Raw genomic sequence first — 17631 nt, 5'->3', positions numbered from 1 at the left:
TTATTTTGCTGTGTCTTGTTATATCTTGATATATCTTCCATATATCCCCAAACAGAGTCTAGCAGGTGAGGGAGTACTCAAGATGCTTCTTTAACAAGGAAATAACATACCAAAAGTGTCGAGAATGAAAATTTCCCTGGTACGCTTGCTTTTTACATAAGGTTATTTTTGCCTTGAGGAGACATGTGAAGCATGAATAAGTAGAGACATGCCAATCTCTAAGAAGTAAATACCTAGACTGCTCATTCTTAGGTATAGCTCAGAAGATCTAACCATCTGAGACCTTCATCACATAGGCTGCATTCCCAACACCTTCTAGGTAGGAGCAATTAGAGGCCATAGACGAGAGTTACAAACATGGGCACGGAAGTGTGAGTTTATTTTCTCCTTGGCTCTCATTAGAGTCACAAATGAAATGCTGACAATACCTGAAGAAGCCTGCCTGTTGAACACAAGTGTTTCCACTCCTATCAAGCTCCAAACGCTGACAGTCCTGCTTCATGATGAAAGCCAAAGGCTTCCGGGGAGATGATTACATGCTTCTTCTAATTATGCAGGGATGTGGAAACAGGGCCTCTTACCAATGTCAGATGACTAGGAGACACAGCAAGGAAACCTTACCTGATCCCTGCACAGCCCAGGGAAGGGGACCAATATGGGATTCCTGAATTAAATAAAAGGGTAAGTACATCACGAATGCATCAGAATGGGAAGCTGCCTGTTATTAACCTGAGCGAAGCTGAAGCAAAGATAAGGCTGGAACTTACTTTGGCTAAAAAAAAGTCTCATGTGAAGGTTTTAGCTCCAAGACACCAACAATAAATTTCCCTTTGTTTGTGGAACTATTTTGATGACATACAGAGATACGTGGAGCACACATTCACTGAGCACAAATTCAATTGGTTCCAGGCAAACGTAGATACACACATGCTGTATATTCTGAAAAGACAGGGAACTCGGTCCATAGGCAAAATGCTCCTTTGCCTTGAACTTGCTTTTTTTGTTCCAAGCCTATTAGTACAAGTAGACACAGTTCCAGTGCCTAGCTGACACAGACACAATCATAAAGAAGACACTAGCTAATGTATGTCTCTACACTCAAAGATATGTTTGGTTGAGATGCTGACATTAAAAAAATTAACTTGATCCTTCCCACCAATGTACAAGTTGGGATCTGGGGACAAGACTGAAGACTGGGAAAGATATACAACTCAGCATCACACAGCCTGTAAATGTTGGAAGCAGCATTTGGGCCTCGATGGTTTCTCTCCAGATTCTATATTTTTTAACAGGGATACTATTCTGAAATGAGATAGTAAGATAGACGAAGCTGGAACAAAAAGGGTGCCCCTAAAGTCAGGATGTATAGTTGGTGGGCTACAATGAAAGTCCCCCTTGACAGAACTGTGTTCTCCAAAACATTTGCAAGGTATGTGTATCAAAGAGCTAATACAGAGTAAATCTTCGAGAGAATAAAAGCAAGACAGCTTCATTATTGCATCTCAATTTACATACGGCAGGCTATAACTTAAAAATATGAAACACACATGGTAATCTATCACAGAAACAGGACTGTCGTGTTATAATAAAAGTACAAAAGCAATAAAAATTCAACAGGAACTACATAAACACTCACTTTATGTGTAACATGCGTAAACAACCAAATATGAACGTGATTCCACTTTATATCCATGGGGTAGACAAAAAAGTAGCCAATCAAAAGATCTAAGTAAAACAACGTGTCAGCATGAGGCTTTGGCTGGCCTCAAACTGCTATGTTTCTTGATCCTTTTGTTGCTTTCATTAGGTTTCGGCCACCAGCATCTGTCTGTGTTTACTGCTCTAGCCACATGAGCTCACTAATTACCTTTAAGCATATTTATCTGAAATCCATTTTTACCTTCACGTCTATCTTATGTACAGGAAAAGTGCTGCACACTGTGGTTGGGAAGATACCGAGTTGGAAAGTCTGTTTTCTCTAACCTGAAAGTACTGGGAGGACGGATCCAGTCTTGCCCCCACCTCACCCCAATAAATGTATCCATTTGGCCTCTTCTACCATACAGAGTTGGTATTTTGAGAGTTGCTTCCCTCGGGAGTTGGAAGGTGTAAGGAAAGTCATTGAAATGTCTCATGGATGGCAAGTTTCAGAGGATCAATATCAACTCTGATGTAAGAAATAAAGTTTGCTAACTAGCACCCTGAAACGGACAAGCTCTCTGAAGGTCAAAAGCCAGTGTGCTTCGGTTCTTAGTTCCCCAGCAATGAGCTCAGCTGTGGGCCCTATGAACAAGTGGATGCCGAAAAGCAGCTGCAAAGATTGCCGTCTTTAGTTTTAGGGAGGATAGAGGCATGCGCTCCATTCCCAGCACACCACTAATTTTATTTTTGTTCCTCTCATCCACTAACTTCTCAGACAATTTGAGGTCTGCTAAAAGAAGTTTAAGCTGAATGATTCTTGGTATTCCTTGAATCTGCATTTTTGCCTTATCCACAGAGCTGGTGAAAATAAGGTGAACATACCCTTTCCACCTTGCCACTACAGGAACCATATGGCAGCCTTGATTCTCTGCTCATTAGCTCAAAAGGAAACTGTCCTCATCTTATGAGTCTGAGTCTGCAGATTATTAAATTTGCAACTTACTGTCAAAAGAATGAATGGTATTGAAAAAACCCCTAAGGCATAAAATAAAGAAAACTACAGGTCACTTTACTATTATATCACTATGGGTATTCTCAATCCTTGTACTTAATTTCTCTATGCCTGAGTTTTGTCATCTATAAGGAAAATAATAGTAACACCCTTACACATTCATTTGTTCAACATTTATATAATAAATTTACTGTGTAGAAACTATGGGCAGAAGTAAAAGGTTATCTGAATTTTAGTCTAGACAGTTGTCACCTTTAAGTGAGGTAATGCAAATAAAATATGGGAGTAGAAACTGCTAATGATTTCCAATAGCTATGTTTCTTCTTTCCAGTCACACAGTTAGACTATATTTCCCAGACTCCTTTGCTGCTAGATATGGTCATGTGATTTTACCCTGGCCAATGGAATATGAACAAAAGTATAAGCTTCTTTTCCAGGCCCGTCCTATGCCTCCTCTTCATTTTCTTCACTCATCAGCTAAATGATGAAGAGAACTCAGAGACAAAAGGAGAGTTCAGTCACCAGAGAGAAGGAGCCTTGGTCTCTGAATGACTGTATGGAGCCCACTGCCTTGTCAACCAGATAAGAGCAATAAATATACTATTTGTATTAAGTCACCAGGGTTTGAGGGTTTATTGTTACAACAGCTAGCATGGCTTTAATATATATCCATAGCAATATCTGCCCTATTGCATGTAATAAATGATTGGTAGGATTTCTTTAAAAAATATATTCCAAGTTCGTTTGCTAAGTAGGGTCTCCTCCCTGCCCTCCTGGGCTGCAGCTCTTGCTGGTTCCAGCTGCCCTATCCCCTTCTCTGGCATCAGGTCACCATAGCACGTGCCCTGGATGGGCTGCCTGCTGACAGAGACAGAAGAGCGCTTTGCCATGATGGTACCCAAGCAGATTGTAGAACTGGGAGAAATGCTCCCATTCATAATAAGGTCTCATCAACATACAGATGGATGTCACCTTTGGGCCTAATCTCAGAGTGAGCCGAGGCCACCTCTAGGCACTACCTGTGCACACACGACTCAGCCTGTGCCTAGAGGACATGCCACCTCAGTATTTCAGTAAATGAAAGTGGCCCTACTTGCTACTTAAAAGTCAGTTCTCCTTGGTGGATCTGTAATTACAGATATAACTCATGCTTGTGGTAGTGAGTTAAATATGTGCAGAGGTATAAAGAGAAAAAGTTAATTTTCCTTTCTCCCTCCCACCCCTGTCAAATAGTCAGTATTACCAGTTTGGTGATTCCCTTCCCTGCTTATTCCATCTTGAGACAAACCAACACACACTGGAAGGGCTAATTTCACCAACTGTAGTGATTTTTTTTGCCACACGAATACAGTTATATGACATACTTTTGAGCTGAAATTGCTTGATTTCACTGAACAATTTATTATGAATCTCCTCCCCCATGGGTATATTTAGTACTAACCTACTCTTTTTTAACTAGATGTATAATAGTGCCTGGAAGAAACAGCTGGATTTCAAGACATCCTCTATTTTAAAAGGTTAATAATAGTGGCTGATTTTTTTTTAAAGACAATGAAATTTTAACTAGATTGATTTATATTAGGAAATATTCTGACTTAACAAGGGCAAGAGTAAGTCTTGGAAGGTAGAAAATTCTTGAAAACTCCCTGTGACAAAGTACTCTGAGGGTGAATCTAAAATCAGTTCCCATGTGAGAAACCGGGGTCCTACTAAGTCTTGGTGCCAGGAGCCTGTCCCACGTAGGCCTCCCCTCTAGGGAGCAGGTCTGGCCTGAGCTGACACTCAACATTTCTCTTGCATTACTCTGCACACACAGTTTTCGTGCCACCTCTTAGATCTGGCTTGCCAAGGGAGGGAGGGAAGGAGCTCCAGGCATTAGCATGCAGGTCACGCACTCTCTTTGTTCTCCAGGCTGAGGTCAGATGGAATAGATCAATCAGCCTCTACATCCATGCAAAGTCCTTCAGTGTCTCCTGGAGCCTTCCAGCCTAAGTGTGTGCTGCCCATCTTTTAACTGCCTTAGAATCAGCAGGAACAAACAGAACCAAAGAACCCCTTGGGGCAATAAGCAGCTACTCCCAGGAACCCGTCCACTGTGGGTGTCCTCTGTGTGCTCCCAGGGTGTTTGCATCAGCTCAGATTCTTTGAGATTTAGGACAGCAAACTGCTAAGAGGAGATACCACTTTTGATCTACCAGACCTGGTAGATCAAACTTAACAAACAGCATATCATGCTCACTGTTCCCTAGGAAGTAGGTATTCCTACATCCTGCAGACAGGAAGCTGGCCTAGCAGAGCTTGTGATTTGCCCAAGACCAACTGGTGTTAGGATAAATGCAACACAAAAGTGCACTTCCTCATTGAGCTACACAGCCCATCTGCAGAGGACGGTGTTTTTGATCCCTGCAACTCCCTGCAGGTGTCCTGGCCTCCCATCCCCAGTCATGTTGTTAATGGATTTATATTTTTCAGGCCTCTGAGTCCAAGAGACTTGTATCCTCATAGGGCCCTGAAAGACACAGTTACACACCACCCTAGAACTCAAAGAGACAGTCACTCAAATTCTCTGTCTGTTCAAATCCCCAAGTGCGTGCACAGGGCGCCTTTCAAACCTACTCAGGCTTTCCAGCCAGAATGACAAGGCTTTAGTTGTAAGTGGGCCCTAAAGATCATCGCACCCAGCCCTGTCACTTGACAGGATGAACCAGGATAGTGGGTATGTCTGGCTGGGGCATGGGAGCTGGTGGAGGTATGGGAGAGGAGGGGTGGCAGAGTACTGAAGGAGTGGCTGGAGGCTGGATAGGACATGCTTTGCAAGCCACAGCCTGTGGCCAATGCAGCTCTCCACCTTTTTTTGTAAATAAATTATATTTGAACACAAGCACATACTTTCATACAACATTATCTTTTTTTTTCTCTTTAACGCTACAACAGCAGAGCTGTTTGGCCCCTCACACGCACACAAAGTATTTTCTGACTCCTTCAAAACAGAGGCTTACAGGTAGATAGGTCACACCTGAGTGCATAAAGGCACATTTAAATTCACAGGTGTTCGTTATGTTAGGGTGACTAATGCAGATATCCATCGTACAATGACCTATTTGGTTAACAACTGTTTAGACTCATCACCTGCCACTTGGGTGTATGACCTCCCTTCAGACTTGCAATGCAGAAATGTGAGTAGCAGTGCGGTTTTAAGGTGGCTTCATCTACAGTATAGCACTGGTTTTTATTTTCTGATTGTACCGTACAGTGCAGTGCTGTAGTTTTGCTCAGTACTGTAGTTTTCTTCCGTTACTGCACATAAGAGTTAGTAATGCAAATAAAAGCAAAGTCCTTAAGCTGGAGTTTCCTTTGACCATTTCTTTGTTCTGAATATTGTCATGTACATACTATACACAATGCCTCACTTAGCAATGATTTCATTTAACAACTCAGTCCCAAGAAAAGAACTCATTACACAAGGAATGTCTGTAACTGTGTTACAGGTGGGCCACTGAAGGTCATGTATGACAAGGAAATGTTATTATGAAATTGTGTGTACCTGAAAACAGCTCCACAGATGGAAAGGCAAGGAGAAAGGAAGGAAAGAAGGAGTCGTCATCGTTAAAGTAAATGGCTTTTCATCACCTGACCTACTTTGTTACCTGGACCTGGCTTTTCCCCTTTGTATCTGTGATACTCAAAAAGTGCTGTGGAGAGAGTTGCAACAGAAGGCAGGCCAGGTAAGCGGGCTTTCAGGAAGCGGCAGGATAAATACTTGGTCTTGTGTGGAGAGGGGCTTGGTCAAAGGAGAAAAAGGTCCCCTTGAGAAAGGTCAACACCCCATCCTTTTCTCAGGAGGCCTGCTATGTGCCCATACCTCAAGTCACTGTAATCTTCCAATACAAGCAGCTCAGAAGTCCAGGAACAAGTTGGGGATATAGCTCAGCAGCACAGCACCTGCCTGGCAAGTGCAAGGTTGTGAGTTCGATTCCTGGTACCAAAAAAAAAAGAAGCCCAGGAACGTACTTTTGTGGACATTCATTAAGAGACTCTGAGGCTGACTATGTAGCTCGGTAGTAGAATACTTGCCTCACAGCTCAAGGCCCTGGATTCGGTCTTCAGTGCTGTGGCGGGACCACTCTAGGCCATTACAGGCATTATTTTGTTTAACGCTGGGCACAATCTTGTGAAATAAGCACTGCTACCCTCATGTTAGAGATGATGTCCCCCGTGGACAAACACAATTCAGGGGCGGCTTATTCCCAAGCCCATACTCACACTGCCTGGAAACAGGGGTTCTCTTCAGGCCGGCTCAGTGAAAGCATGGTTTTCCCTTACAGGCAGTCCCTCAGGGAATGTGCGGGTGTTGGAGAAGGGCAGCTTCAAGCCCTGAAACTCTCCTCAAGAAGTGGCAGGGGATTTGCACATTCAAAGCACTGGTTCCCATCCCTCGCGGGCAAGTTCCCAGCAGCTTCAATTAGAGAACAGTCACAGTTCACTGATGCCTGATACTCACGGGGGCAGCTTTATTATTTTATACGTGAAAAATGAGGAAAGGGCCAGACCTTCAGCGTTGCGGGGATGATGAAAGATGGAGAAGTATTTCCAAGCTCACGCTAACCAAAAGGTCAATTCAGCTGGACGGAGGGGGCAGGGAGCAAGCAAGCAGCTGAGAAGTATTTGTGGCACCAGGGAGAAGAGGTTGTGATGTCCACTAAAGGAAACCATGGCTATGAATTTCAGGGTATCAAGACCCTGTCAACACAGCTAATCCCCACGGATGTTGGCTGAATAAGCCTTCGATGACCAAAAAAGCCCTCTGTGGAAACCATGTCAGCCTCCAGCAAGCCAATTTGTCCTCATATTACACACTCTGCTGGCTCTGTTGCTAGCCCCCCAGACTGAGGATCCCCCAGCCCGATGAGGTTGACACAGCATGGTTAATAAGTCAACAGAATTCAGAAGCCACGACCGGATTAAGAAGCCTGTTTTATTTTGGTGCCCTGGACTTCAAGCAGATTAAATAATCAAAAAGGCCGAGCCACTGGGGTCATGTTTGAATGCTACAGCTGTTCACCGAGGCCTGACAAACATTCTTTATGCGGCTCGCCATCTGAATGAGAACAGCAGGGATGAGCGGGCCGGGGGTGGAGGGGAGAATGACACTTTAAGAAAGAGAAGAGACACAATCAAATGATCCTCTTCTGGAAAGCAATCCCAGCCAGATGGAGACAAGGGGACAGGCTGCGTAAATAACTGGTCTGCCGAACACTTTGCTGTTTTCTGAACAAGCAGGATTCAGGAAAAGTGAATGAGAAGCTGGGCTCCAAGCTTCCATGCTCTTGGTTCGCTGATCTGTGAACTAATAAGGGTGGGCTACGTGTGCAGCCCAGGGATACTCAGCCATGAAAGGTAAGCCCGATCGATTCTGTCGCCCCTCAGAGGAGTTCCCTGGTTGAAAGAGGGAGGGGATTGCCTCAGAAATGTGTCAGTGGGAAATCTATATTCAAGTCGTCTTTCTTAAAAGGTCAGGCAGATGTAAAAAATATCTTTGGGAAGATTTATGGTTTTACCACTTTGGGTGTAGAGGAAGGGGCTGGAGACGAAAGTATGCAGCCGTGATGCAGATACGCAATTGGCAGGTCACGGGCCATTTCATACAAACATGGCGCTAGGAGTCGGAGTTCATATATTATTCCCTTTGGGGTAGGGGTGGAACCAAAGAAAGAATGAATAAACCAGTCCTAGTTTTAGAAAGACAAGCCTTTCATTAATAGATTAGCAGATTCTGTGGAGAACATGTTCTCTGGTTTAACAATTGATTTCCTGCAGCTAATTAATGCTCTAGCCCCACAGCTATGGTCAGGGGTGTCAGTTTATTTCTAATGAGAAGGTGTTTTAGCTTTGAAAGGAGTCATTTAGATTGTTTGCAGAATTATAGGAAGTAAAACAAGGATCTTGCTCTTTTATGTTTTGGAAAGGAAAAGGGAACCATGATGTTTGGCATGCTTAAACAAAAATAATCCAAGTAGCACCTCTTTCATACATCTGTCCTCTGGCCCTATGGCACCCGCCTGAACCCCAAGTAGAAAATTCAGGAACAAAACAAACAGGTTCAGGGTCCTTGGTAGCCATGTTGTGTATTTCCCATAAGTCCCAAACCAAACAAGTGACCTTTCTTAGCAGCATCTTATGAGTAGATAATTCTTTTGAGTTTTGAATATTATTGTGTGGCCTTCTGAATTCCTTTACCAATTTAACAAAATGCCCTTGACAGATGTTTGGCATATTTTGAAATTTAATTCTCAAGGAAAAAGAAGGGAGTGATGTACAACTTTGGACAGACATCTAGAAGTAGCTACAGAAATGAAAACAGGCACCCTCTCTGAGCCCTACAAAGAGACCCTTTTTGATTTCAGGACCCTCTCCCACACTCCCACAACAAAGGAGTTCTTAAAGAGACTGGTATTTACAGCACTGCCTGTAATGAAGGGAAAACAAAAAACCACAGCAGCCCAAGTGCCCCTCAGTCAGGCAGTGAATAAGTATTAAATTTGGGGCTGGGGATTTAGCTCAGCGGCACAGCGCCTGCCTGGCAACAGCAAGGTCGTGAGTTCAATTCCCAGTACCAGAAAAAAAACAAAGAAACAAAAAAATATTAAATTTGACATGGTCTCACCACAGAATACTCTATAGCAGTCAAAAGGGAGAAATTAGTTTTCTATGTGTCCATGTCACAAGATCAATTTTGAGTGAATAAAACAGATTCCACATTGAGACATGCCGATGATTATATTTATGTGAATGCTTGCAAACCATTCTACAAGCGTGTGTGTGAGTGTGTGTGTGTGTGTGTGTGTAAGTATTTGACAGGCAGTGGAACACAGCAGATAAGAATTCTCACAGACTCTGGAAGCAGTCTGGGATCAAATCATGGCTCTACTACATGTGTGACCTTGGGCAAGTGAGTTTGTCTCTCCGTGCCTCAGTTTCCTTACCTTTAAATGGTTACCTACTACTGTTCTTTATACTATTGTTTGTAACATCCCTGGAGTAATACACCAGTAGTGATGGGAACAGAGGACTCTTGTTAGAAAAGAGGTGACTTGGCACTAATCAAAGGGAGGTTTTCTGTATTTCTAACGCATTATTTATTTTAGTAAAAAGAAAGAAGAGGAAGGGTGTATGATAACCTGTGGATGACTGGCACAACTGTTATAGGAATGCAAATGTTTATTCCATACTAGGGATCAAATCCAGGGCCTTCACACGAGCTCCATCTCCAACCCTTTTTTATATTTCGAGACAGGGTCTCACTAAATTATCCAGGTTGGGCACAATTTGCGATCTTCCTGCCTCAACTTCCCAGAGTTCTGGGCTTACAGATGAGCACCACCATACTCGGCTTTGATGTTTATTCTATTATACTTAATACTTCTATGCACTGTAAAAATATCCTGAATAAAAAGAAGCAGAGACATCTTTGGGATTATACCTGTGAAGACGGACATCAATTTGTAGGAACACTTTAGACCTGTCCTAGCCGATACAGTAGCCACTAGCCACATGTGGTATTTTAAATTTAAATTAAATACAAATAAAAATTCAGTTCCTTGGTTGCAGTGGTCACATTTCAGGGGCTCAGTAACCGCATGTGGCTAGTGACTCCCACATTGGACAGCAGATGTAAAACATTCCTATCATCACAAAAAATTCCTTTGTACAGTGCTCCTCTGAGCACACTTTGCATAACTGTGAACATCTGCAATCCTCTGTCACTCAACTGTATGCCAGCCCCACATATTTAAGCTGTATCCTGCAAAGGGCATTTGTCCCTGAGAGATTTTTTTTTAATGTTCTGTTTGAGGTCCTTAAGTGTCCTACTGTTTGATTATCAAGGCACTGAGAAAATATCTTTTCTGGGGCTCTGACAATAGTTAGCACAGACTCTGCAGCCATTATCCACACTGGGATGTGCTCGGTCCATCCTGACTCTGCTAAAGGTGAATGATACAATTTTTCTTCCAGGATGGAGAAGGGTACCTGGCTCAGAATCATATTACCATGAATTCAAAGGGGAAAAAATGCTTATCCCCTTCCTTAAACACTGGCTCCCATCCCAGGTTCTTTCTGTTTGTCTTAGGTGAGCTGCTGTTGCTTTCAAGCATGATCTTCTTACTGCAGGGGGCCTGTGGCTGCCCAGAGAAGTGCTTCTGTCACTCATCTTCAAACTCTGTAGACTGCAGCCGCCAAGGTCTGGCTGAAATCCCTCCCGACCTGCCTCCTGAGACACTAACACTGCTCCTGCAAGATAACCAGATATGCCAGCTTCCTGCTCTTGCATTTCGGAGAGTGCCACGGCTCAAGATCTTAAATCTGTCCAACAATTCCCTTTCAAACCTGGCCCCGGAAGCTTTCCACGGACTTCAGCATTTGGAGGTTTTAAATCTAACCCAGAACTCCCTGCTTTCCTTGGAAAGCAGACTTTTCCATTTTCTCCCGCAGCTGCGGGAGCTGGATTTGTCATCCAACAACATAAGCCACCTACCCCAGTCCCTGGGAGAGCCCTGGGAGAATCTAACTGTATTTGCAGTGCAACAAAATCAGCTTCAGCATCTCAGCCGTGAGCTCCTAGAATCCATGCCCAGGGTGAGGCTGTTACTGCTCCAGAACAACCTCTGGAAATGCAATTGCCACCTGCTTGGTCTTAAACTCTGGCTAGAGAAATTTATCTATGAAGGTCAGTAATGTCTATTTGGAAAGCCCCATGTGTGTGTCACTAGCCTAGGATGAACCTCATGTGTTCTCTGCATCAGCAGAGGAAAGTGCAAGGGGCAGCTTTAAGCTTTTTCATATTGATGTCATTTCAAGATATGACAAAAGAGACATGTGAGTCATTACAGCGTATTTCAATGCAGGTATTAACATTCATCTACAGATCTGATGCAGGGAGATAGCTTTCTACTTGCCTGAGTAACACAACCTGAAGTGACTTATCTGGGAAGTACACACTTAAGAAAGAGGAACTTCAATTGACACCTAAGTAACTGCTCAACCCTAAAGGGACACTAACCTTTAATTTTCAAGTGTGATGCAACTGGGGGCAAGGCTGTCACTCTATGGGACATTTTACCCTTTGTCTGCTCCTACCTATCTGACAGCAATACTTTTCCCACAGACAATTCCTTCTGCTTTAGTGAAGCCTATTGTTATTGCAATTGGGTGCATTAGGGTCTTTCTGAGAAGTTACTCTTTCTTTAACTAAATGCTTGAGGTGTAAAAGCTCAGAATATTAAAGATGAGGAGCTCTGGATAGCATCCAAGGGTGAGAAAACCACCGACTGAGAGCTGAATCCAGCATCTCTTCTACATACTAAGTGGCTGCTTTGCACTATAGGACAAGGTTGGATAGTTGTAATAGAGACTGTTTGGTAAAGGTAACAGTGCTTACTATCTGAGAGCTTTGCAACCTCTATAATCAATAGGAAACAGGGTCCCAAGGAAGTTCAGCAGCTCACCCAAGATGAAAGCATAGATGACAACAAGAAGCACGGAGTTCTTTTCCATACCCCACAGTGTTTGTCTGAGCATCATTCATTTATACACTTGAGTGCCTTCTATATGCCAGGTACTATTCTAGGCATTGAGAAAAGGGCAGTGAGCAAGATAATCTTACTATCATGAAGGTTACATGGGGCCAGCAGAAGTAGATGTTAAGTAAGTTTGTGAGTAAAGCTACACATTCATACAGCAGTGCGGAGAAGACGGGGATGTATGCAGAGTGGTGAGATGGAGAGCTGTAGAGAGGGCAAACAGGATGGACAGGGAAGGCTTCTCCCGGGAGGTGACATGGAAGAGCAGAATCAAAACAATGAGGGATGAGCCCAGAGATGACTGGGTGGGCTTGTGGGGAGGACAGTGAGTGCTAAGGGACTGATTAAATAGGTGTCTTGGTTCAGTGAGGGACAAGAGAGGGCTAGAATAGCAGAAGGCAGCAAAGGAGAGAGAGGCGAGGCGGGTCAAGTTCCCCAGGGGCCAGGTGATGTAAGAGAGCACAGAGCAGGCTATGACGTCAGCATTTGATCCTAATGAGGTGGAAAGTTCCAGAGGAGTTTCAGCTAGGGGAACAGCCAGGCTGACTGGGGAGTGGGAGCGGGCAAAGGGAGAGTGTGAGGGGGGCCTTCAGTCAGAGCTCAGTTAGGGCTCACTGGAGATGCCAGGCACGTAGACAAGGGGAGCTGCTGAGTTGTTGGTCAAATACTTGAACCTGTGGCTCAGGAGGATATGACAGCTACAGACATAAGTTAGAGAATCAATGGCATCTGAATGGTTGCAGTGGTTCTCAGAGGGAGGTAGGTTAGAGTACAGCATGAGTGCAAACATACAACATAGAATCTTGGAGCTTCTCAACACTGTAATTGCAAATAGTAGAGCACTAACCAGCCAGTGTTCAGGTTCACAAGGCCAAGTTCGAGGATGACAGCAGCAGATGTATAATGTGGGATTCTTCTGAGAGGAGGGTGTCAACCAAACCAAATCTGCCTGGACATGAAGCAGCCTGAGCTATTGTGTTCTGGGTTAAATTGTACACATAAACCAGATAATAACACAGTCTTCACCAAAAAAGAACATTTCTTGAAAGGAAAAAAGTTCCCAAGCTAAGACATTAGAAGCAGTGTGGGATGGGTTGAAGGTTCCCTGCTCAGGCAAAAAACTTGCTGGTGGCCTTTGCGCAAATTAGTATCTTTCAGTAGCACCAAGTAGTATGGCCAGATTTAAAGTGAGAGTATTAAGGAAGGCCTTTCTGGTCCTCGGGTTTGGGTGATGCTATTCACCCTTCCTTTGTGGTCCAGTGCAAAAGCAGAGATTACAGTCAGTCTTCAGAGGAAGGGAAAATTAATTTGGACTAACAAGATCTGGATGCCACAAAATAGCTAGAAAAACCTCCCCAAATAGATGCTACACATGGGAGATATATAATGAACATAATGAGTAAAGGCAAAATAAGGGAACAGATGTTAATTAAAAACTTCATAAACAAATACAAATGATAGAGGTATTATATTAGGACAGGCTAAGTGATATGACACCCCTAGATATCAATCACATATGCATTAAAAGCTTTTGTTTACTCATGTTGGAACCAGTGGATTGGGGACCGGGTCTTCACTACAGAGAGTCAGTCAGGGACACTGGTGATGTCACCAATTCACCACTTGGCCCTTACAGTCACCATAAAAGGGAATAAAGCCCATGGAGGATTGTGCTGGGGATGTTGGTGCTCTTTGAAGTGGCATTTGTTGGTTTCATTGGCCAAAACCCAGTCATATGGCCCAGAACATTTAATCATGTGGCCCAGTCATATGGCCCCAAACTGACCAAAAAGAATGGGAAAATTTAGTCTTCCTGTAGGACTAAGGGCAAAAAGATGTGCTTTGGTAAATACATAACATTATCTCCTCTGCACAAACATGCACATAGATTCTGTAATGAATATTCCTCTTTATTCATAAGGAAGCAAATCTTTTCCATGCCCTAGATGGCTTTATCAAACCTTTACTCCGGGCTGGGTATTGCACTCACTGCTTGGCTTAGTCTATCCATGCAAGCCTCTGAGCAATCCTGGGATGTGAATTTCATTATGATCCCCCTCTCAGTTCTTTCCAGAAGTGCAAGCAAAGGCACAGCATGGTTATAGAACTTTTTTCAGGGTTACACAGCAAGTAACCTGCTGGCTCAAAATTAGAATTCAGTTTCTTCTAAAACAGAGATTAAATGAGATCAGTGGTCAGATGGGTCAGAGAGAGGCTTGGCAAGTGGAAGCTTCTGACACTGTCAACTTACACAAGTGGAGAAGGGAGTGGGACCCTCAGGCTGCAATCAGCAGATTTTTGCCCCTGGGGACATAGTGGAGCCCCTGAGATAGTGGAGGAGAGCTGAAAGGCAGCTCCTGGCTGAGGACATAGCTGCAAAGGAGGCCATGGAGATGGTGGGAGGAACAATCTCTGCCTTTCTGCCATATCCCAGCACCCAGTCCGTGTTATTTCCTTGGCTCTGGGTCCCAAGGCTGTGGATTTCACTCTAATACTGAGGAGCAGGAAGCATGGATGGGTGAAATACACTAGACCTGGGGTAACTGAATGAACCACTCAGTTTAGGAATAAATTGATGGAATTGCCAGGCTCCAGCAGGCAGTCTTCTTCCCTTAGTAGAAGTCTCAGTGCTGCGTGGCCAGATTAGATATCTTCATTATTGCTCAAAGCTTTATTTCTGTCTCTCTGGCTTTCTGTCATGCAATGGACTTCCCCAGAGAGGCTCAGATGGCCAGATGCAGAGGCATGCAATTGTCCATGAGACAATATCCCCAACCTCCACGCAGCTGGATGGCATCCTGTAACTCTGGCCTCATGAAAAACTGGTTCTACAGTGGGGGAAATGCCTTTTCTACCTTTCTGCCTTAGAGTTGAGACCCCTGCCTGAAGAGCTGCTGAAGAAGCCAGGAGGGGCCCAAGAGACTCTGGTGGTGAGTGGTTCAGTTTTAAATGATGCCAGAATAAAGGGCACGGGTTGAATGTTGCCACAGTCACCATCCCTGGTATGCCTGGGCCACACGATAACATCTCACTCACAAGGGCACTTAGGACTTGTCTCAAGAGACTTAGACAAAATGGATGTGAAAGCATACCCCACTCTAAAGTGCTATAAAATGGCAGGTGCTAATCACATTGAAGTAACGACCATAGAGTGTTCTTCCTAGTGTATTTTCATAATTTGCCTACTGTGTGTAGTATAATCCCAACACTCTGGGAGGCTGAGGCAAAAAGATCCTATGTTCAAGCCCAGCCTGGGCAACTTAGTGAGAACTGGTCTTAAAATAAAAAATAAAATGAGCTGGGGAGGTAGCTCAGTGCAAAGACCCTGGGTCCCCAGTACAAAAAACAAAAAATCCCCAGGGTCATTTTGTCCATGTGGGTGTCAGTCTTCTTAGCTATTTGGGAGGAGGTTTTCATAGCAGTCCAGGAAAAGCAGGCCACAGGTCATGGGTAAGTCCTGCCAGTCAAAGGGCTCTTCACTCTGCTGGCTGTTATTCCAGAGAGGAGGAAGTAGAGAGTCACTGACTGTAATGAGAAAACCTGGGGTGCATACGGAGGGCTAGGTTTGCGTATTGATTTGTCCACTCGTGACTTCTGTAAGTTTGCACAAGAATTACTCACCAGAGCAGAATATGAGGGTTTACCTAACAGTGATTTGCATATTATCAGATTTGATACAAATATAATGGTTTTATGGCAGAGCATTTCATCAGTGATGTCCCAAAGTCAAATAATATGTCAGTTGCCAAACGAGGCTAGAATGAAGTAGTTGAGTCCAGTGCTCTTTCTAAGAAAGGAAGAATCACTGAGTATCCAGTTGCCCCAAACACCAGAAGTCTATACCCCTTAGGAAATCAGTCACCTTACAAGGAATGGAAACTGCATTCAATAACTCATTAGACAGTTTGGTATTCAAGGTAGTAAATGTTTTGAGGCCTGAGGAGATGCATGAATTACACTTACTCCCATCAACTAAACAAAGAGATCAAGTTGTCAGTTACACACAGCACTCAAAAGACTGTTCCACCTCTCCATTTGGCATCACTGAAAAGTGTCAGTAGACACATAGGGTCTTTGTAAGAAACCCATAACAAATGTTCACAAGAATGGACATTTGTTTTACGCTTTTGTTAGATTTCCGGTTGGAATCTGGCACAAAAGATTTCTGGCCTGGCAGGGCTCATTAACGGAGTGGGCAGCAGGAATACAAGGGGCTACGGTACCCTCCATGTTAGCCCCCGGTGCTCCCTGTCCGCTTCTGCACTGTTTTCCCTTGGCTTCTGTATACGGTAAAGGTAACTTGGCTTCTAATGAATTCTTGGTCGTAAGTAATTGCCAATTTAGTGTGATGGCGTTTTTAGCATTTAGCCAATTTAGAAATCCTGAAGTCATAAAATGTGGTTGTTAAATTCTTTGACTCCTGGAAAAGCAAAAAAGGTACTTTATAAATGCCATCTGCATAAGTTTTGCAGGCTGAGGATTCTGAAGATCAGTTGTATTCGGGCTCTGTTATCAGCCTTTGTTTTTATTTTTTAAAGGGGGAATAACAGACGGCATTGTCTGTGGGTCACCCGACCCCTGGAGGGGGAAGGATCTCCTTAAAATCCCCCACGAGCTGTACCAGCCCTGCCCTCCTCCTCCTCCTCCAGAGCTAGTGTCTGCCCAGGCTCCGCAGCACAGCTCTGAACACGGGGAGCTTCGCAAGCCTCCTGAGGACCACATCCTGGGCCTGCACGATACCTCAGAGTGTGCGGTCAAACCCAAACCAAGGCCTGCCAACCTGCGTCATGCCGTGGCTACTGTTGTGATCACCGGGGTTGTGTGTGGCATTGTGTGCCTCATGATGCTGGCGGCTGCCATCTACGGCTGCACCTACGCAGCCATCACAGCCCAGTACCACGGCCGACCCTCGGCTCAAACCAGTGAGTCTGGGAAGACAGGAGGGAAAGACCTGTTTGACAACTTGCCAGCCTAACAGCATGCACCTCGAAGAGCAGTGAGCATCACAGGCTGGACAAAAGGCCTGAGTGTCACCTGTCATTGTCTCATTTTGCTTTTTCCAAAAGGTAAAAAAAAAAAAAAAAAAAAAAGCGTCTTTAAAATGATGTTCCTGGGAAGACATGTATGTTGAAATTTTTAAAATACCACAGATTAAATAGAGATGCACCCTGGTCCAAGAAGTTATGACTGTGATTCCATGTGGGGGATGCCATACACAGAGAAAGGGAAGATACTATTTCTTGCAGGTACCCTTCCTGGGATTAAGTTGCTTTGCAGAGGAACAGGAATTCCAACACACAAGCCAATCCACATTCTTGGGAGCTTTAGGATCCCTGGAAAACCACCGAAGTTTGAGTGCCTAGAAGAGGCTGGTGATCTTCCCTGAGGGGCATTGAATGC

At 44.1% G+C, this 17631-nt stretch overlaps 2 protein-coding genes across 4 annotated transcripts in view; one reads left to right on the top strand and one right to left on the bottom strand.

Moving 5' to 3' along the window:
• Positions 1–17631, bottom strand: part of Cacna2d3 (calcium channel, voltage-dependent, alpha 2/delta subunit 3) — a gene marked incomplete at its 5' end in the record, with an annotated part of 848592 nt that overhangs the window by 137861 nt on the left and 693100 nt on the right.
• On the top strand, positions 7721–17396 carry Lrtm1 (leucine-rich repeats and transmembrane domains 1). The gene is made up of 3 exons (XM_005387378.2): positions 7721–8050; positions 10782–11378; positions 16770–17396. Exons 1-3 carry the CDS (start codon positions 8044–8046, stop codon positions 17204–17206), a joined length of 1041 nt encoding a protein of 346 aa, XP_005387435.1. The 5' UTR covers positions 7721–8043; the 3' UTR covers positions 17207–17396.

Source organism: Chinchilla lanigera, unplaced genomic scaffold, assembly GCF_000276665.1.
Source record: "Chinchilla lanigera isolate Chin_1 unplaced genomic scaffold, ChiLan1.0 scaffold00029, whole genome shotgun sequence".
NCBI lineage: Eukaryota > Metazoa > Chordata > Mammalia > Rodentia > Chinchillidae > Chinchilla > Chinchilla lanigera.
Note: the sequence above shows the minus strand (reverse complement) of the source record. Positions and strands in the feature narration are given on the sequence as shown.